Raw genomic sequence first — 21,357 nt, forward strand, 5'->3', positions numbered from 1 at the left:
CTTATTATGTCTTAAAATGGCAATGAAATGGAGGTAAATAGTTTTTAGCTTGCATTATACCGTTAGCTATCGGTATTGTTTAATACAGGCTTATTTCCAAATTTGTTATGGGAATATGGCAGGAATGAGCAGTGAGCCTTGAAGTTCTAGAGCTCCTGTATTTCTAGTCCTTAAAATGGATTCTTAATTTTCATCTCTCTTTGATGGATCTCTTTTAAAACAAGTAAATAAAAATTAGTAGACTATAGCACTACATTTTTTGCAGTGAATTTTGTTCTCTTTGATAATATTAAGAGTATAAAGTATTATATAATTTGCTGCTCATTATTTCTTATTTGGATATGTCCTCAGGGAAATACAAAGTATATCAACTTGTCTAGCTTTGGCAGCCTACCATACTTTTCATCTAATCAGAGACAAAAATAAAAGATGTCATTTTAAAACGCTTTATTTGTAAATCATCAAATTCACTTCAGTAATTGAGGAGGAAATAGCCTTGGAATGTCTTTTTAAAAAAAGTATTCAATAGCTTTTTGTTGTTGTTGTTCTAGGTCAGATACTCCATACCGATATTGTATACTTACATTCTGGTCAAGGATTTCGTGAAGCTGAGAAGATAAAGAGGCTTTTGCTGCAGTTCAGGTATGTTGAGGAAACTTATTATTCTTACTTAACATAATGAAAAATCTTTGCTGCATCGATACTGGCCTTTGGGTAGAATCAAAATACTATGGATTTTAATGGAATTATCCTTCTCTGTAGTTTAGAGCTTATTTTTTCTTAATGTATTCATGCTTTTTACTTTTTTGCGTATGATAGAAGGATATGAAATGAAGCAACGAGTATGACTAAGATTGCATGCTATTAATGTATTTCCATAAAACTCTGTCATTCTATTTATGTTTAGGATTAGAAATTAACATTAAGGAATAAATTTAGACATGCTGTCTTCCTTCTTCCCACCCTGAACCTACTCATTGATCCTTTCCTGTTCCAAAAGCCAGATACAATTTTTGAAAGAAGTTTATTAAGCAAAGGAAATCGTACCCAGATTGATCTCCAGATGGAATAGCAAACAGGGAACACAATTACAAGGTTATTGTATTTACATGCTTTGGGAACCCCAATGGGCAGACATCTTGTCCAGTGAATCAGCTGCTGAACTGCCAGGGTATATGAGCCAATTTGTTTTTAAGCATTGGATTGGCTTTAAACCTCATGATTTGGTGACTAGTTGACTGTACTGGGGCATTCCAAGACATAATCTGTAACTAAGATTCTGATTGCTTTGGCACCTACTTTTTCATGATTTATAGTAGATGAAGGAAATATCAAGTGAGTTGATCTGAGGACTGTAAACACGTGACCTTTCTTATATAAATATCAATATTATTATTTTTGAACTCTTCAAATTCATTACAAGTGAGTGACGTTTTTGACTCGTCTTTTTAAGTTGTATTGAAAAGCTTTTAAGCAAAATGTGGTATTATTAGGAATGTTTTTATTAAATGCAGTTATCCTATTATGTAAAGTAAGGTGTATAGGTCATTGTACGTTGAGCATTGTGTGAAAAAGTCTAAAACAATAGTTGAAAAAAAATTTTTTTTCTACTCCATTCAAAGCTGTAGCACTGTTGTGATTGGCAATGGCACGGCTTGCAGAGAAACAGAAGCTTACTTTGCTGATTTAATTATGAAGAAATACTTTGCACCACTGGATGTTGTTTACTGGTAAGATTACTTTGCTTTTTGTGATGTTCAGCTGTTCAACCTCTTTTAACCTAACAGCTGTTTTTAAGTGTAATGTTTGTTAAGTTATTCTTTTGGTTACTTTATCTGTGTTTAAGTCAAGCTTGATCCATCCTTTTAGCCGAAGGAAAAGGAGTGTAGCTCTTTGGAGCATGAAGGTAGATTAAGTCTGCAAGAGACTCACTGAAGCAGTTTTTCTCTTTCTGAAGTTCATACTGTTGCTGTTATCACGCTGAAGTCTGTGAGAATTGTAGCTCAAGGATCATATATTCGTTTCTTGATAAATCAAGTTAAACCTTGTGTTGTCTGACTGTTGTATGGAATATTTACTAATCCCCTTAATATTAATTTGTCTGGAATTAAATACCCTATGTATAGCTAGCAGAAAGTAGTGAAGGTATTTATCTTCTTTAATTTTAAAACATCATCCATTAGTTTGTCAAATTCTAACTATTCTACCTTTTATTTGTATGGAACCATATTGTTTTTTTCCATGCAAAATTGCATCTGCTGCTTAAGAGACAGGGATTTTCTGATGTTGTTAGGCAGTGTTTCTGTTGTGATGGGTTTGGTGGGCTTTTTTGGGGGGGAAGGGAGGCAAGCGGGGGGGGGGGGGGGGGCATATGGGTTTTTTTCTGCAAAGGATGGAGACTGTTCACACTTCTGAGAAATTATGCATCTGCTTCAGGAAACCAATTCTAAAACGGTGAATTTTTATAGTCAGTAGAAAATGACAAGCACTTCTTACTGTGTGTTTTCTGGCAAATATTTATGTTAGTTTTGTTCACTTTATGTAGTTTAAACATCAATTATGTTAACATAAGCATTTTGTCTGAAGGCAGTAATGATCTGATATCATATACAAAATGAAAATGACTGTTTAGCCTATACAAGAAGAATATATTTCTGCTATTCTGTGGCAGATCATTTTCACATTCTTTTCTTGGGTTGCTTTAATATTTTTAATATTGTAAAGCAAGATTATAGAATCTGCAAGATAACAAAGTATTGATTGGGGCAGGAGCAATAGCATTTAGAAGTGAATAAAAGCTTTAGGAATCGGTATAAATGCTCTGAGGCAGAAGTCATGCAGGTTACCAAGTTAGTTGCTTTTTGTATTAGTATCTGATCATTTTCTATCTTTCATTTTTTCCAAAACTTTTGGTGATATTTGTAGAAAAAAATACAAGGACTGCTGCAAAAGTAATGCCTATTATTTTATTATGTTGGCCCACAATATCAGAGATGGATGTTAATGGTGTGTGTGGCAGTAGAGGTTGAACTTTCCCACCGATATTTTATTACATATAGTTGCTGTGTGACAAATGGCAGCTAAGAGATGTGTGACAGAATGACATCTGACATAGAAGTGCGTATGGTTGTGTGTAATTGAATTCCGTGTGGAAAAAAAGGCATCCGTTGATATTCACTGGCACTTGCAGAATGTTTCTGAAGACCAAACAGTGGATGTGAGCACTGTCAGGTAGTGTGTGGTACATTTCTGCACTGGCAACAGCAGCATGAAAGACAAGCCGTGTTCTGGATGGTCACACCACAAAAGGAGGAACATCTTGATCAGTTCATCTGCATGAATTGGCAGATTATGTCCAGGGAGTTGTGTACAGAGCTGAAAGCTGGCTGCAGTGTGTTGGAAACAATGGCGGCAATGTTGAGATCTTGGAAAGTTTGCATCAGGTGGATCCCACAAATGCTCACACAGTAGGAGTAGAAAGAACACTGTATGCAAGTTCATCAGGGCCTATTGAATGAATACAAAGCTGAAGGTGATAGTTACCTGGATCACATCATTACTGGTGATGAGATGTGGTGTTGCTACTGCAAGCTGGAGTCAAAATGGTAGTCTATGTTGTGGTTACCTGTGAATTCCACATTAAAAATAAAAAATAAAAAAATACAGCCCTCAGAAGGTAAAGTAATGTGCACATTTCTGGGATAAGAAACAGATGATCCTTCTAGATTTCCAGACATGTCACCATCTCTGACTGCTACATTACGATGTGGATTAGGCTGAAGGCTCAGACTTCTAGTGTCAGCCTAAAGAAGAAAACCTTTTTTTCTGCAGCCAGGCCCTATACCAGTCTGAGGAATATGGAGCGTATTATCAGTTTTGGCTTGGCTGTCCTATCACACCAGATCTGTAGTCTGGATTTAGTGCCTTCTAGCTTTCATGTGTTTGGGCCGATGAAAAGTAGATAAATCTCTGCTGGTGCAGATTTATATGAGCATGACGTGCAGGTCCTTGTTTATTGCTGGCAAAAATACATATCTAATATTGTTGATTATGTTGAAAAACTTGTTCTATCAAACAATGTTATTTTACTCTTTGTATCTGTTGTAGTTTTCATGGAATTAAATAGAAAGCATTACTTCTGGAGCAATCAAAGTATATAAATGCAATCTTCACCTCCAAGATTTCCTGGGAGTGAAAATTAGCAGAATGAAAACAGTTTTTGCTTTTGTTCGGTGTTTATATTTTCATAGTAGTAGTCGTTTCCTTGTTTTGCTCCTTTGTGATGAGAAGCTGGTCCTTATGTCAGGTTCTGTATGTAGAACACTGAGATCCTGCTTAGAAAATACAGTCAAAAAACGTAAGGTGGTTGTTGTTGTGTGGTATACTATATGGGATGCTTGCTTCTGTTGACCTATATGGAGTCATACTGTTTGTGTGTGCCTGTATGTATTTAAGTTTATTGAAGTTGCCTATATTTATTTAAGTTTATTCTATGATTCTACAAAGTAAGCTGGATCTGCAGTCTTAGTGTTTAGTTTAACTGTTTAGACAGTTTATTTCTTGAGGATTGTGATTCCCATGTTGCTATTTCTGCTAAACTAGTTTACATGCATCTCGTTGCCTTAACCAGTACCACAGTTGCCCAGAGATGCTTCTGAATCTTGCAAAGTTCCTTTGCTTTCTGGCTCTAGAAAGTCATCTTTTGATTAGGTTGTTTTCTCATATGCGTTTTTTCACCACGGGAAAAGTAAGAGCATTGTATGTAGCCTGAACACAGTTCAGTTTAATTCAGTGGAAACCCACTGTATGCTTTTGGATCAAGTGAATTTAAGTACATTATAGTTCATTATTAAGGGAGTGCTTAGGCAATTTTAAATGAAAAATGAAATTACAAATCAATTGAGTATTTGTACAGAAAAATAACAAAAACAGGCAAAAAAAAAAAAAATCTCACCGTACTGAAACTTACAGAATGCATCAATTACATCTTACGTGATACCTTTGGCAAAGCATTGTACATCTTGGTAAGGCACTGAACTGTGTGAAGGTGGAAATGCTTGCCTGACAAAACTGAACTCTTAGTTGTTCTGTACAAGTTTCAGAGAATTGCCAATGGTATTTACATTTACAGTCCTTTTCTTGAAGAAATCCAAATGTAAAATGACCAGACTTTGTTGTTTTATAGTGTCTTAAAACCAAAGCCCCAGTCAGCTCCGTAAGCTATTGCTCAGAAATGACATTCAGAAAAATAGAGCGGTATTGCAGACTTTGGCTTCTCTGGCAAATAACGCCAGTTGAATACTTAGTGACTGCATGTATGTGCATTACATGCAGAAATATGCTGAATTTCTCTCTAGGGGTCAAGCCCTGTGCAATTGTTTCAGAGTTGTGCATGAAGATATCCTTGACTTCAGAATTTAACTCGATGAGCATATAACCACAAACCTCAACTAAAGCACACAGTTAAAGAGGTGAAGTAGGGGCAATAATTAGGTTAACTGATTCTCACTTTAGAATATTTCAGTTGCATTGATATCAAAGGAGATTTCCCAAACAGTTTTGTTTATAGGACCCAGTTTTTCTCAACTATTTTATTTGATGACTAGTTTATATTTTTCTAGTGCTAATAAATAGACAAAATGCAGTCTGTTAGAATACCAGGTTCTCAGCAATGGCGATTATTAATGAAGTTTTTACTGAAGCTTTCCAGAGAGAAGACAAATGAGTTAAGATAATGATAGGAATATAAGGTATGTAGCATACTTTTTCTTGCAGCCTTAAAACCTGTCTGGACTCAGTTTGACAGTTTTTGATTTAAAGCAAATATTTTTCACTATTTTTATAACCAACACACTTTCAGTACCTACATCCAACCTAAATAACTTCAGGATTCTTTTGCAAGTGCAGTTTTCCTTTTAGAGTCAATGTTTATTGACTTAGATTAGAACTGGACTAGAGCCCAGAGACCGTCATATCTAGTCTTCAGGTTTTTTGTTACAAATCAGTTTTCGTTACAAGGTTCAATAAATATTCTTGATTATTTCTCTTAGTTCTATTGTGAGTCTGCCAAAGATACATTGTATTATAACCAAAACAGATGTTCTCTTTTAGACAAGTGTATTTGTTTCAGCAGGACCAGAAATGCAAATGAGACAACAGTGTGTTCAGCATTTACATTGCAGACTATAAACTTTTAGGATTTCATTGACCATTTTGGATTAAATAAAAATCTAGAAAAAAAGTCACCAATCTTATTCCATATTTAGATCACTGCAACTGTTTTTCTTTAATTGCTGCCTGTTCTTGGAAATGAAAACTGTTTGAACGACAGGTGAATACCAAAACTGGATGCCGTGAGCAGCTCAGTCATCGTATTTGGAAAAACGAAGTCACAGTTTTTCATTCTGCCTCTGTGGTTGCATTGTCACAATATAAGCACTCCTAGTCCAGCTTTTCCTCCATGCTTGTTTTATTAATGCACACTTAAATTGTATTATTCCATCTCATTTTTGGGAAATAAAGTAAGTTTGTTAGGTATCAGGCACTGCTGCTAGGCAAATGTATTTTTATAGGGTTGTTTTCAACAGCTTGGTGTTCTTTTTCTGTTATGCTTAGATTTAACTTGATTTGAAATCTTTTTCTACTGCTTTCAGCAAAATCTTTTCTTGCTCTTGAGGCTTTATAAGCGGTGTAATTAATAATTTACTGCTGTTTAAGTTCAAACACTTCTGTACTGTGACAAATAGGGGAAAGTCTGTAATGTCTTGTGAAGTTCTCATTTGGTTTTCTTTAATGTTTAAATTGTCTGCTATAGAATACTTAGTAAAGTTCTGCTAAGGTAGAATAGGACTGTTTAATACCTTTTGAAGTTGGACCTTGGTGGCAAGAAATTGATTTAGAAATGTTTGTTCTATGGGATTTCAGGTCCGCTTGTATTTTATAGGTGTCTGCACATGCTTTAAATATCCTTTTCAATTTAAATGTGTGTTTTATGTTGTTGAATATCTACATTATGCTCTCTCAGCTTTAACAAATGCCACTTTCAAGTTCCGTGCCTCTACATTTCTAATGTTACACTAGCTTAATTCCCATTACTTTTCTGCTTCATAGCACTCGCAGTTTGAAAGGGACCTAACATTCGGGTTCACATTATGATAATTAGGTTTCAAAGCAGTGTGGGGGGATTAAGATGTCTGAAGTCTAGTTGCCGAATAAAGTTCAGAACTACTTGTAAAACTTGTTTAAGTGGTTAACAGAAGTGGTTTTATTTATTCAGTGCTCATGCAGCATTAATCCGTATTTCATCGGGTACCCACGGTGCTGTAACTCTAGATATGACCTTGGGACTTAATTTACCCCATCTCAGTTTTCCTTATTAATGTGCCATGAAAGAGGTACATGAAAGATAGACAACATCAAAGCACCTTTTCAAATAAAGTGGTTGATATGAATCCTCTGGTATTTAACACTGTCTGTCAAATGTTTCAGCTGGTTTGCATCCTTTTACAAGCTATTGCTTGCTGCATTAATGCAGTTGTTTCAAGTCTGTCGAGAGTACAAAGGAGGTAGGAATATGGGAAACTTTATTCCTATTTCTTTTTTATTATCTTTTAAGTTGTTTTTGATGACATATGCTTGCACTTACACACCTTAGGTCAGTAGAAACCCAATTCAAAACGTAGAAGACTGTAGGGAGAGATATTGTGAAAGGAATACATATTTCACAGAATCTGCAGACATCTGAAATATGCACTGAAGACCTTTTGTTCTGCTTTCGCTTGTTGCAGACTGTAGTGGAGTCCTAAACAACAAAGAAATACTGTGAGGAAGAAATAAGTTAAAAATGTGTGTGAAAACATAATCAGTGAAAATATTTTAAATCACGCTTTCCAACCAAACTGTGCTCTGCCTCTTATCTAAAATTAGTATATTTCTGATTACTTACCACAACAGTTGGACATAACAAATGTGTATGTTTCAAATTAAAAACTTTTTTGCGTATCTTTATATTTCAGACTGTTGTAAATAAGATATTCAGTCTGCATAGAAACTTTCTCCTCCTGTTATTCTTGATTATCATTATTTTAGCTAGTAATTAGTCTGATATTCAGCATAATGTGAATGGAATAAGTGTCTCCATTCAAAATAGCACTTGACGTTTGTTCATGATCCATCCACAGTCTGGTATCAAAGATGAGTTGAGACTGTAGTATTTAGAGAAGAGATTTTCAGAAGTCATCTTGGATTTGAAAACAATCCAAAAAAGCAAAGGTTGTCCTGGCTACATTACTTGTTTTGAAAGTTTGCTGTAGAAATCATTGCAGTCTGTAGTCTTTTCTTCTTTTCTTATATTTTCCTTATCTCAGAGGAGAAGAAAAAAAAAAAAAACAACGTAAGCAATAATGAAACATAATGGGACAGGTGAAATAGGAGATGATAATTTGAAGTATGATTTTTGAAGTTGTTTAAATAAACTTTATAAGTTTAAATAAACTTCATAACTCTATATTTTTATATCACTTGAGAGATAATTATGGAATACTATCTGCTGAATTCTATTATAGGCAAACAGATTTGCAGTTTTTTAACTTAAAAACAAAGTCTAGTTGGAAGTACATCAGTGTGATTAAGGAAATTATGAATGCCTTAAGTATAGAAAGAGTAAGATATATAGGGAGTCTGGACTTCAACAGTGCAATGGTGGGGAAGTGGTGGTGGACAGGAAGTAAATGTAAATAATGGAAGAAATCTAAATCTTGAGGAAAAAGTCAGTTTTTCCAGACCAGTAGATCATGTTGTTTGACTTAGATCTTGAACAGTATGTGGGAAAAGAGTTGGGGGAAGGTAAGAGGAAATTCGTATGACTTCCCTTCTTTCTTTTCTCTTTCTGAGAGAAAATCTCACCAACAGTAATGTCATGTTTAAGAAGTTACATATTTTGAATGTGTGAATGTCTTCAGACCTTCTAAAGACACTATAGAAAAAAGCAGAAAATTAACTTTTATGTAATTAGGGAAGATTTTGAGACAAAAAGCTATTAAGCTTGTGACAAAATGTTTATGAATAGTTTTGTGTGCTATTCAATTGGAAACGTGCTGATCTCAAATCAGCTCTTGCAAATTACATAGGAAGCATTCAAAATACATAGAGACATAAGAAGAAATTGTAAAGGTAAAAGGTTATTTAAAGAAGATGTGCAAAGGATACGCAATAAGCAAATGCTACTATTTCTGCCATAAACAGTTACTGAGGCACGAAGTCTTGTGTTCAAACCTACTTCCAAGGCCCAGAAATGATGGATTAAAAGAAAAATGAATAACTACATCTTAAATGTGCTAGATTGTGACAGTAAAATAAACTAGCTCATTTGCATGTGTGGTATTTTTGAGGTGGTAGCGTATCTAGTGGGTTTCTGTTTCAGACTGAAATGTTTTAGGTTATTGTTTAATATGATTACAGCCTTTGGAAGTCTGTGCTATTTGGTCAATGCCATAAAGTTTGATTTCAAAGATATTTCCTTGAAGGGCTTCTTTGATTCTTGAAAGGGTTGTTGAACCTTGGGGTGGCTCTTGGCTCACCAGCTCCTGAGAGTGTAACCCTACTAACAGGAGACTAGCTTCCTTCCTTCTCCACCGTGGACCCTTTTGGAAGATAGCTGTGAGCCATAGGATGAAAACAACTGGAAGTAATAAAAAATAGAAAGACTCAGAAATTTGGATTTGAAATAGGTGAAATCATGTTTAAGAAATTCTTCCTCTCGTTGGTATTCGGGGTTCTATTCTGTTATTCTCTGTCTTAGAAATGCCAGAAATACACGTGTACTTTAAGTCACTGTCATTAAATAGCTGTGACAACTGGTAAATTTTCTACTAGTATAAATGCTAGGAAAACTCATTTAGGCTCTTCACTATGTAAAAAGACTCCAGGAGGAATTACTTGTGGAAACCTGTCAGGAGAGAATTTAAGTACAAGCATCAAAATATAAAGAATGATTAATATTGATAGCGTCCAGATTAAAATGATATAAATACAAGACGTATTCCTTGATTTGTGAGGTACTAAGCCAGAGTATTATGGCACAGTCTGACCTGTTTGCATGTTTGGGTAGTGTTTTGTCTTTAAGCAGACGTTCTGTTGGAACAGAAGGGGAAAGTAAGCATTTTTCCATTTGTGTGAGATTGCCAGTAATGTGTTTTTAGTTAAGTTGAGATTCTGCCAAACTTCATACCTATTCATTTGTGAAACCACGTTTGGTGTTCTGCCTTTCAGTTCTTTTGGGGCTTCCTTTATTGTGATATACAGATTTATTTATTTAAGCCTATGTCGTGCTATTATCACTGATGCTGATAGCAGAAGCTTAAGTTAGGTGTTCAGGTTACATTAGGCTGCTTAGTGCTCTACATGATATACCCTAATTTCAGTGGCTTTAAACTGTCAGTTATCTTTGGGATTAAATTCTTCATTCTAGATCTCTGTTAGAGCGTATCTGTGCAGATTTAATATATTTTTTTATAGAACAGTTGGGAATCTTGAAGTAATTGAGTGCACAGTGCACATATATACAAATACTGTCATTTAATGGGGAAGAGGGTTTCTTTATTTTCTGAAGCATCAGTGGTATTCATCTGTCACATCCCAAGTTTGGAGAAAAAACTCTGTCTCTCCTTCTGACAGTCTGTTTTGAGGTTTGTTTTGAATAGTAAACCTAATGAATCAGACATCTGTACAGCTACTAACAAGCTCCCCCTGGTGCCACAAGATCAGCTATTAAAAGCCTCAATAAAAAAAGAAAATTACTTGAATTTTAAGGACATCTGCAAAATATTCTTCAGTGACTTTTCAGGTCTGATAGACTGAAAATTGTCTGGGAAGAAGAAAAGTAAATACAATGCCTTGGTTAGTAAAGCTAGAGCTCTTTTACTCTGTAGTTATATAAATTCTCATTTTTATCCCTCATTTCAGATTATTTGTTCATGGAGTCTGTTGGCAGTGCAGAGCTGCTTGCTACTACTGTGTCACACATGAAGCTGGTGTACTATTGTTCAGTGCTGAAACGGAGTTGTGCTAGTCTAGGCTCATTTTTCATATCAAGAAAGTGTATGGCAGTCTTAAAAGCTTCATGAATGATGCTGAAAGAAGCCACAGCAACAGGAGATGCTTCAGCACACTTGTGATGTTTTCAGGACTTGAGAGACAAAGAATGTAGACGTGCTGTGTCTCAAAGGGCCTTTGAGTAGCTTATTTCAGCTTGAAAAAGGATTAGATTTAGATGACTGCAGTGTCAGACATTTGTAACTGAAGGTGCCTATTGAGAGTAATTCCTTTCTATAACTGGATTCCAGTGGTTTTGTCAATGATGAGTAAGTGGAGGGAGTAAGAAATGATCCATTTGTCATAGTGTGTGATATGAAGACAAGAAAGATGTCTGAAAAGAGACATCAAAAAGCACAAGCTTCTGTGAAGCACTTCCTTCAGTTTCTCACTGGAGCAACGAGGACAACTGGAACTGGGTAGGGAAAGGGAAGAGGAAGGTTCTTTCTCCTGTTCTTTTCAGTTTTGGTATAAGCCTGCTGCTTTGATGGCATCAGGTAGAGATGGAAATTGTGACTTTCTAAGCCATTCTGTATATTATTTATTTTCCATTCCTTTAAGAAGTCCTGAAAGCAAGTGTGCAACTGAGACAGAAGTAATGGTTTCATCTTAATCCTGTTTGTAATTACAAGTAAGATTACGACTTCCAATTGTGTGGTGTTATATAAAATAACATCAAATGCTATTCAGGCAGCTTAGTTTTCTGTGGAGCTTTCCAAATATAAAACTGGGTGGGAGAGAGAGAGATGTCCATCGAGATGCAGCTAATCGCTATTGCTAATTTTAAATCAGTGTTACATAAAAATTATCTCTCAAACTTATATAATTTTTATATTTCATTGCTCATTTTTGTATTTCATTATGTTGTATCATTTTTATATTTCATTCTTGGCAGACAAGGCAACATGCCCACTGCCTTTTCAGCCCTTTTATTGGAGTGTGCTGGAAGTATCAGTTGAATAAAATACATTTTGACATTTGAACTTGACATCAGTGTTTCAGAAAAACAATTCAGACATACAGCTTCCCTGGATGGTTCTCTTGTCACTACTATGATTTTGTACTGTAAATATGCTTTGGAAGTGGACATTCAGTAAAAAGCAGTGATGTCTTTATTACTTCTTCCTGGCCTATTTCTACCTCATAACGTATAATTGCACCTCAAAGTTTGCTGTGTTTTTATTCAAATTATTTTCTGGAAGTTAGTTTGTCATTTTTAAGTAAATCGTAGTGGATGTTCCTGTGTTTCCTCTCAGTGATTCTCTCCCTGAAGATTTAACATTTTCTTCCTGTAAAAATAAATAGCAAGAGACATTGTCAATTCAGATGTTGTAAAGCAAAATAATTCTGAAATCATGATATAGTATCCTTTTAATATATCCTCTTTCTTCAGGTACCAGCGGCACCACTGCTGAGTGCTATGAGCAGGGCAAGTCAGAGGAAATCAGTTTTCCTCTCACTGGATTCTTTTTGGTAAACCTGTTGCTGTGGGTTGGCTTCCAACAGGAGCAGTGTTTTCTGAGATGAGAATTAAATAAGAAAAAATAGTTCTTCCATTGCTTAGTAAGAAGAAACTGGTGACATCTAATTTGGAGCACGGTCTTACATTTTATCATGTGTAAGATATTTCTTCTAGCTCTTTGTAAATTAAAGATTCAAATTAGATGCTGTTCATGACTTGTGTAAGTACATCTAATTTACTATGCAGTGCAATAAGGGCAAAATGGATTAGTTTCTAGCTGAACTCAAATATCAGTATCATAGGCAAAAAAAAGAATGATTTTGCTTAATTCTAGATTGTGATAAAAATATATAATCATTACAATAAGATTAGGATGAAACAGCTCATTTACATACTTTTGTACTCTACAGAGGGTGAAACTCTTAAAAACAGGTCTGAATTTGAAAATTTGGTATGAGTTAAGTTTGTGTCTACTTGTTATTTATTTATGAATAACAATGGATTTGTGAGTTAGCTTCGACTGGATTTTGTGACAAAATGTCATTTTGCAGTTTCTCCTTTACTACACAGTTGATGTAAATAAACTGCATAAATCACTGTGGTGCTGATGCGGTTGCAAGCCCTTCTGACTTTCAGGGGAAATCCTGACTTAGTGCTTGTGAAATGCTGATTCTGGTTCTCTGGGTCTGATGAAACCCAAATCCGGCCCCCTCTGGTGTGAGGTGTTTGTAACTTCAAACTTCTGTTTGTATTGTGCAGGAGAATGTTTCAGCTTGAACAGAATGCTGAACACATCTGCCTTTAGGTAACTTTGGAAACAGATTTCCAAATATGTATTTCAGAGGCATTTGGGATTAGTGGTATTTAGGATTAGGTTGTTCTCAGTTTTTAAGGGGGAGAAATAAATTGAGGGCAGGTGGTAATTGGACCCTTAATATTAAAATCTACATTTTAACAGAATTAAAAGCTGAATTAGTTGAACTTGTATTTGTGCTCAGACTTGGCAGCATATCCTTCCTCTGGGGGTAGATACTTGATGTTTGTTGCCTTGTGCTTTTCCATCTGGCACTAGTGGTGGAGGAGGAGCTTTTTACACCATCTCTGCAGTGGGTGTAGGAAGTGCTCCCAGTCTTGAAACAGCCTTGCTAGAAAAAGCCTTGGCATGACCCAGCATGGATCGTGGCACATGACAGTGCTTTTGAGTGGTGGCAGCCTCGTGCCCTCTTGGCTGACGGCTGCTGAGGCAGCGATCACCCGGCCTGTGTTGCAGGGGCAGGCCAAGGAGGAGGCTTGGCTCTTCCACCCACCACGCTAGCCAGCAGAATGAGCGGGTGCCTGAGGGCATGGGATGATTGGCTGCATTGCAGGGTACTGTGCGTTCCATGCTGGCATATCTTCTCTGTAACCCCCTGCAGGAGTTGCCTGCTGCAGCCTCTGGCTCAGCACTGCCATTGAGTCTCACATGAACTCTTGTTCTCATCTGGACGATTACTGTTGTGACATTGTATTCTCTTCTTCTGCACCCATGATATCCATGCTATTGTTGTTTTTAAATAACAGATAGTTAGTTATTATCTACAAGAGTCTTTACACTCAATATTAAGTGGGCTTTTTACTGCAAGGATCAGAAGTACAAATATTTCTATTCATTTCTGAACAATTTCCAAAGAATTATAGGTTTTGTTTCTTGTTTATGGCATCTGAGGAAGCTCGAATTTTTCCAGTGCAGTGCTGTTTACTTTCTAAGGCTCCATTTGTTTGTCAGGCTAAGCCAGCTTTTCTGAAATCTAAAGAATCACTGCAAGGCCCTGTTTCTTCATTGCTTGTTTATCTTGATGGATCCAGACATGAGAGTCCAATGACTGAGCCACTGCACTCAGAGTCCGTGTGCATGGCCTATGTGACATAGTACCTGAAATTCTGCTGGTGTTCCTAGGAGTGGGTTCAGATCATGTTCTCTTCCAACAGAATGCTTTCCCAAAGACCCTCCCATGAAGTTGCAGTCTGGCTTTGCCACATGCTCTCTGGATATGAATGGGGAGGAAAGTTTTGAAACAATTTGCTCTCATTTTGAAGTGATGTGTGTGATTCCCCTTCTCCTTCTTACTCTTTTCCCAGGCAACAAACAGGACCGAAGGAAATGGCCGCAAGCTGTCCCAGGGGAGGTTTAGATTAGACATAAGAAAAACTATTTCTCTCAGAGGGTGGTCAGGCACTGGAATGGGCTGCCCAGGGAGGTGGTGGAGTCACTGTACATGGTAATGTTCAAGAGGCGTCTGGGTGAGGAGCTATGAGATATGGTTTAGTAGCTTCTGGTAGCAATTAATGGGAGGACGGTTGGACTAGATGATCTTGTAGGTCTTTTCCAACCTTTCTGATGTGGACTTTTCTGTTAGAGAAAACAACCTAGTTGTATTTGAAAAAGATTTGATTTTCATTGGTGCGTTTGTTTAGAGTTGTGTATTTGTCACCTACAAGTCCTTATGTGTTTCTAAGAAATTTTTTTCTTCTTAAAAAATGGGCCTCAAGAAGGATTAAAGTGATTAAAAAGATGTAGTTCCAAGATTTCTTTAAACAAAATATTTATACTTGGACTCATAATACATGTTAATGTATTAACATAACTCTACACTGTTTTAAACAGATTTTTACTGCTAGAATTGCAGGTGATTGACTACCTGGATACTGTGGGATATATCTATGAGTAGAAGAACACTTTGCAAATGGTGGTGTAAAAAAATAGGACATCAAATAATTACATTGTGTTCTGATGATTCAGATATAAGACCAGCTCTTCAGTAGTAAGAAATCTGTCTTATCCTATGCTTTCATATTTGGATAACTAAATAGAAAAAAAAGTTTCTACTTGACTTTTTTCCAGTTTAAAAGTAATTAGTTAGAAATGAAGCATAAGGAATTTCTGTGCAGAAGAGGAAGTTTTTTTGAAGTGTTTGTAAGTGGATGAAAAATGTGTTTTAAATGAAGTGGTCTTTGAGCATATGTTTATGCCAGTTCTAGTGATACTGCTCATGGAAAGTCTCCAGTGTGGATCTGTCACAACCTGAGGGAACAAATTATTCCCTCTTTAAAGGGGGGGGGGGGGGGGGAATAAAAGGCAGTGTGAGTGGGGGTGGGTGGGAACAAGTGTAGCACTGCCTAACTGAACTTTTATTTTACTGATTTGTTTGGTTTGGTTTTTTTTTTTTTTTTAATTGAGTCAGCTTTTTTTCTTTGGTTTGATTCTTATTAAAGGAATTTATGTTTTCATGAATTGCATGCTTATTCAGAATTTGTTTCACAATTGTGGGTGTCTGGGGGTTCTTGTTTTGTTTTTCCACTGATATGTGAGGCTTTGTAAAGAAAAATAAGAAGGTATTACTGTTTTAAATGATTAAGCAGTGGACAACAGGAGCTCGCTTTCTTCTGGAGACACACTTGATTCAGATTCACATCACTTACTGTAGGTGCCCAGTGGTTGCATATTTTATCAGTGAAATAACAATATTTAAACCCATGACAGTGAGGAGCACTAGAGAAGACATGAAAGAACCCTAGAGGCCCCAAAGGAGAGAAATGTATAGTTTAATAAACAAAGCATCAGATCTACTCGTGATGCTCTATAGACACTTAGGTTGTCATTGTCTTTAAATCTATGGCTGAGGAAAGTGACTGTAAGGAAAGATTAATTTTAAACAGAACATCTTGCTTTTGAAAGAAGGTGAGCTATTAAAAAAAAAAAATGCTAAGAAGCTTTTTCTGATTACAGGCAAATTGTATATTTTTTGAACTATCAGAATATGCTAGTTTTTCTGAATTTTACATGAGGAAAGATACTTTCTGAAGAATAAGAGTAACGCCTTTTTGTGTGTGTGCATTTCTCTTGACTTTCTTTCTTATCTGCTGTGATATTTTCTTTATTATAATGCTGTTATTCCTTTACAGGTGTGTAATAGTAGATTTTGCTGGAAGTACTAAAATAGCACCTTACTTTACAGGCTTCCAGTAAAGAAAATTATTCAGTTGATGGACAAAGTGGAACGCTTTTTTTTTTATCAATGTCAGCTTTGAATTTTCATAAAATAAAAGTGTAAAAGCCAATGTTTTTCCTGCATTAAAAAAGAAAGAAAGAAAGAAAAATGGGGACTTCAAACATTGTAAGAACATTGTGATGATTAAGTTTGCAGAAATTACTTTCGAGGCAGCAGTATATAATTTTAACAAGGTCTTCTTAAAGCACCATTTACTCTATATAACATTTGTCTCAAGAGTGTTGAGTTAGAGAATAAACATATCTGGCCATATCTGCTGTGAGCTGGAGCAGACAGTTTTCTAGGTGAATTCCAAATAGAAGAAAAGTAAGAAAAAACATCAATGCCAGAAAAGTTATATAGTAATAGTTACACTTTTTCTTTATGATACAATACATCAAAGGTGCTTTCTTGCCAGCAATCATTCTTAATTTATTCCAAGTTTGTGGGAAATCTTGGTACCTCAGAGCTCAGTGTGCTGTGCTGGGGACTGTCTGTAATTTGGAAATATTTAAAATAGTGTTGTCAAATACAGCCTAGTTCTTAATAGGGTTGGGGAGGGGAGCAGTGTGAGAAGAGCAGTTACCTCTCAGCAGTCTGTATGGTATTGCACAGCCTTTGCAGGGGGGGCGCAGACATAGCGAACCATACAGCTTCCCATAGTCAGTGTGCACCTCGGAGAGGGTAACTTGCTAAGGAGAAATACAAGATCAGAGATGTCATAAGGAAAAGGAAGCAGGCCAAAGATACAGGTCAGAATTGTGTGAATCTGGGTACTGGTTGCACTAGAACACATACTGGGCTTCCTCCAAAGGACTTTAAATGAGTGATGAAGAGAATGGGAGTTGCTAGTGGTACAGCCCTCCAAGAGACGTTTTTTCCCATATGTTGTGGTCTTGTCTCCTCTCTAAGGACAGAGTCTCTGTGAGAGTTAACATCACCTGAAGTTTCAGCATCTATCTGGCTAACAGGACTTTTGTCTCAACTCTTGCCTCCCTGTTGCCCATTTTCCAGATAAAAATGTAGCAACTGAGTAGCATGTTTCATTGTAGCCTTCCTAGATAATTTCAATAGATAGTATGTAACAGTTCTTGATACACTTTGTGTAGGACTAATTCAGTGTTCTCTTTAAAGTCTTAGGCAAAGAAGCTGCACCTGAAGGGAGCCTACAAACAGGAAGGGAATCAACTCTTTGAAAGGGTTGGTAACTGCAGGACAAGGGGAAATGGTTTTAAGTTGAGGGAGGGAAGATTTAGGTTGGATGTCGGGGGAAATTCTTTACAGAGAGAGTGGTGAGGTGCTGGAACAGGCTGCCCAGAGAGGTTGTGGATGCCCCATCCCTGGAGGTGTTCAGGCCCAGACTAGATGAGGCCCTGGTCTAGTATTGAACGTGGAGGTTGGTGGCCCTGCATGTGGCAGAGGGGTTGGAGATTCATGATCCTTGAGGTCCCTTCCAACCCTGGCCATTCTGTGATTCTGTGATCTTCCTTCAGAGATCATCCGTATCTTGAATGACTGGTGTCCCATACTAGAACAATGCTGTGGATAGGACAGTGCATGCATGCAGCAGAGAAACATCTTAGAAATCAGGTAGACATCAATTTTCCCAATTAGAAAACTTGATGACATCACGAAATACAAATAGTACCAAGTTTATAGTTATTTCGTTATTGGCAGAAATCACTTTTTAAATTAAATAATTCAGCCTTTTACTTGTTCCTTTAGACTGCAGTTCTCTGTGAGATTTATAATGCTGCGTGAATGTATAACTGATGCATTCCAGGATTTGCACCATTTGCTGTTTCTCAGAGCAGCCAGGCTGGCTCCTACATCTGCAGGATCCTGCTCTGCTGCAGTCAGGCTGCATGACCCACCAGCTTTCCCCACGTGCTGCTGCAGGGCTTTCCGCTCGGCTGAGCCAATCTGGGGCTGCTGGCAGGGCAGTGCTGCCAGTGGGCTCCTTATCGGTGCCTCAAGCTCCCTATGGGCTGTTGCAGGCTCTGGCCCAGCTGGGCTTGCAGGACCTGATAGGGGTAAGGGTTGAAAAGGCTTGTTGTGCTCTTTGGTTTGGGATGATTTTGCTACGCTTTGTGGGGAACAGTGTAATCTTTTTGGGAACGCATCTAGGCCGTATTGTTTTAAAAGTCTGTGAACATATCTAACATGAGCATTTTGCATCGCTAGTGTTTCTCTTCTTTTTGAAGCCATACTTACATTTATCAGTTGTGTTTTTGACTCCCTTGCTCCCACTTCAACCCCTGAGGGTAGAATGAAGTTAGGTAAAATCCTCAATGTTTGTTTTGCTGAGGACATTGGGATAATTCTGTTGTTTAAAACTGACTGAGCTTTGGCAGGAGTGGTCTTAAAATTTTTGGGTGTATTCATAAAGAACAACCAGTTCTCACGTCTGTTTTGTTTCTTTAATTGGAGTTTCATTTCCCCTATCAATACTGAAACCTTTTCTATTGTCTTTCCTTTGTTCTCATATTGATGTTAATTGGCTATAAAAAGGAAAGATTTTTAAGAGATGTAAAAGCATTTACTGTTACTGATTCTAGATTGACTTAAATGCTGTCATACTGTAATCACATGAAAGGTGCTTTTTTTTAATTCAACTTGTCTTACATTAAGGTAGTGTAGCATTCTATAAGATCTACACTGCAGTGATTCCTTTCCATAGCATTGCTGCAACAGGGAGAGGAGCTGTAGTTGATTCTGTCTCTTATACTACAGTGTCTAAAGGAAAAGTAAATGACCCAACTGCTTTTTAGTTGGATGATTAACTTGGAAGTAGATTTTGAACATGTAGTTCGGATTTTAAAGTTCTCTGCAGGAGCAGAAGGATGCTTCCGCTCCAGCTGTTTTATGAGCAATGACAGAATCTGTTTTCTGAAACTGTCAATAAAAACGGTGGGGGCAGTCGCAGGTAGCTGTCACTTTCAGTCTCAAGATGTGCCACACTAGGTCGCTCACTTTTCACTATGGGCATGGGACATGTATTTCTTCTGGGGATGAATCCGTAGCACCAGTTTTGTTCTGATAACAGCATCTGGCACTAGATTGATTTAACAGGCTATGAGGTTTGCTCTTTTCAGATATGCACTTGTACGGCAGCTTCTGTACAGCTCTGACATGGCCACACGCTGCTGTTGTTTTTTCTGCCTCCTAGCAGCACGTGTGAAGCTAAAGCTCTTTGACACCTGCCATTTGGACCCTTTTCTTACTGAAAAATGTCATCGTTTTCAGACAAGATGAAGACAGATATCTGATCATTCTTCCCTTCACAGAGATGTGCAGAGGGCATGGTTTGTAGACAAATGAATAAAGGGTTTCAGGCCATAACTATACAGTTAGTTTTATTAGTTTAGTACATTAAGTAGTTTCTGTTTGATTTAGGGGCTTACGGAACAGCTAATATGGAAAATATTAAAGCATGATAACTCATTGTTACATCTTGCAGGGGTTCTACAACCTATTTTATTGCACGGGTAAAGTATAGCAATTGTTCCACTGTTTTAACTCAAGATATTTCTCACCAGTGGATTTTGGGGACAGGCAGGAATGATGGTAGATAAAGATTAGAATGAGAACATTTTGAACTCTTTTAGTCGATGAAGTGTTTCATGTAGGACAGTTTCTCTGTGTTCATCTAAGTCAGAAAGCTAACAGAGTGGGACTACATATTCCAAAGTAATTACTATTTTAAAGAAGAAGCTTTTAAATCCTGTGCCACATTTGCTTCCCTCATGTTGTTGAAACCTGCTTTGTGCTCATGAAGAGGCAAGGCAGTCGCATGGTATGTCTCAGTGTAGTCATTCTTTTTTTTTTTTTGAAATAGCCTTTTGTCTTTGAGTACATGCAGAATACATAAAATCAACTTGCTGTCCTCTTCTCCACTCCAAAGAGTGTAAAATGGCACTTGATAGTCCTAATATTTTCCAGCTTACAAGAAAGTAGGTAGTACTTGAAAATAATGATTTCAGTAACTGCATTTTTGAATATAATTCCATCTTTCCAGTATTGGTCACACATTTCACCTGTTCTTTATGATCTGACTGTTGCTCTTCAACCAGACTGCATAGTTAAACTGGCTTTGATTTCTGGAATTCCTTTTAACTTCTCTATTGTTCTGTTCAATAGGTTCTAAAAATCTGAGCTGTCTACTAAGAATGCCATTGACCTGCCTGGTGCGGGTCAGGTAATATATGTAATACCATGTATTAAGAGAAGAAAAATTGGTTATGTTAACTTTGATGTGGTGATGGCTGCCTTGAAATTCTGACACTTCAGAAGCTGGTCTATCAGCTGATTATTGCCCCTGCCGTAGTTCAGAAAGCTTTTGGAAATGTAGGGTTAGTGACTGAAAGTCATACTGTTGTCCTGTATTTGAATTTGCTGCATGACTATCTTGATTTGAAACAGTATAATTTTTATTCCAAGAAGTAGGTTGAGTTGGTCAAGTTGAGATTGCTTTCTTCTTTGCATGCTGCAGTTTCTGGTAAACTTGGCAAAAGACTGAGCAAGTTCTTTCATTTTGGATAGAAACATATATAGACTTTTTTTTTTTTTTTTTTTTTTTTTTTTTTTTTTTAGTTAATTTGGAAGACTGTGAGCAGTTTCAACTAGTATTTTCTATGGGGAATTACAGAACGTGACTGAGCAAAAATGTGGGATCTGTATCACTCATAAACATGTGGGCTGTGTGAGGGCAGCTTGTGCCCTACGGAGCTCCTTAGTGGGACCTCTTCTTTAAAACTTGTCATTCCTCTCTCCAGA

At 37.0% G+C, this 21,357-nt stretch overlaps 1 protein-coding gene across 3 annotated transcripts in view; it reads left to right on the forward strand.

Moving 5' to 3' along the window:
* SRBD1 (S1 RNA binding domain 1) overlaps nucleotides 1–21,357 on the forward strand; it is a 122,874-nt gene that overhangs the window by 31,860 nt on the left and 69,657 nt on the right. For all 3 annotated transcript variants that reach the window (XM_042824618.1, XM_042824637.1, XM_042824627.1), the window contains 2 exons: nucleotides 552–642; nucleotides 1,623–1,730. In XM_042824618.1, coding sequence (XP_042680552.1) covers nucleotides 552–642; nucleotides 1,623–1,730 — 199 coding nt within the window. The remainder of the gene's footprint in view (nucleotides 1–551; nucleotides 643–1,622; nucleotides 1,731–21,357) is intronic.

The sequence above is a fragment of the Centrocercus urophasianus genome, unplaced genomic scaffold (assembly GCF_019232065.1).
Source record: "Centrocercus urophasianus isolate 14NV4802_14NV808 unplaced genomic scaffold, USGS_Curo_1.0 seq_10, whole genome shotgun sequence".
Classification (NCBI taxonomy): Eukaryota; Metazoa; Chordata; class Aves; order Galliformes; family Phasianidae; genus Centrocercus; species Centrocercus urophasianus.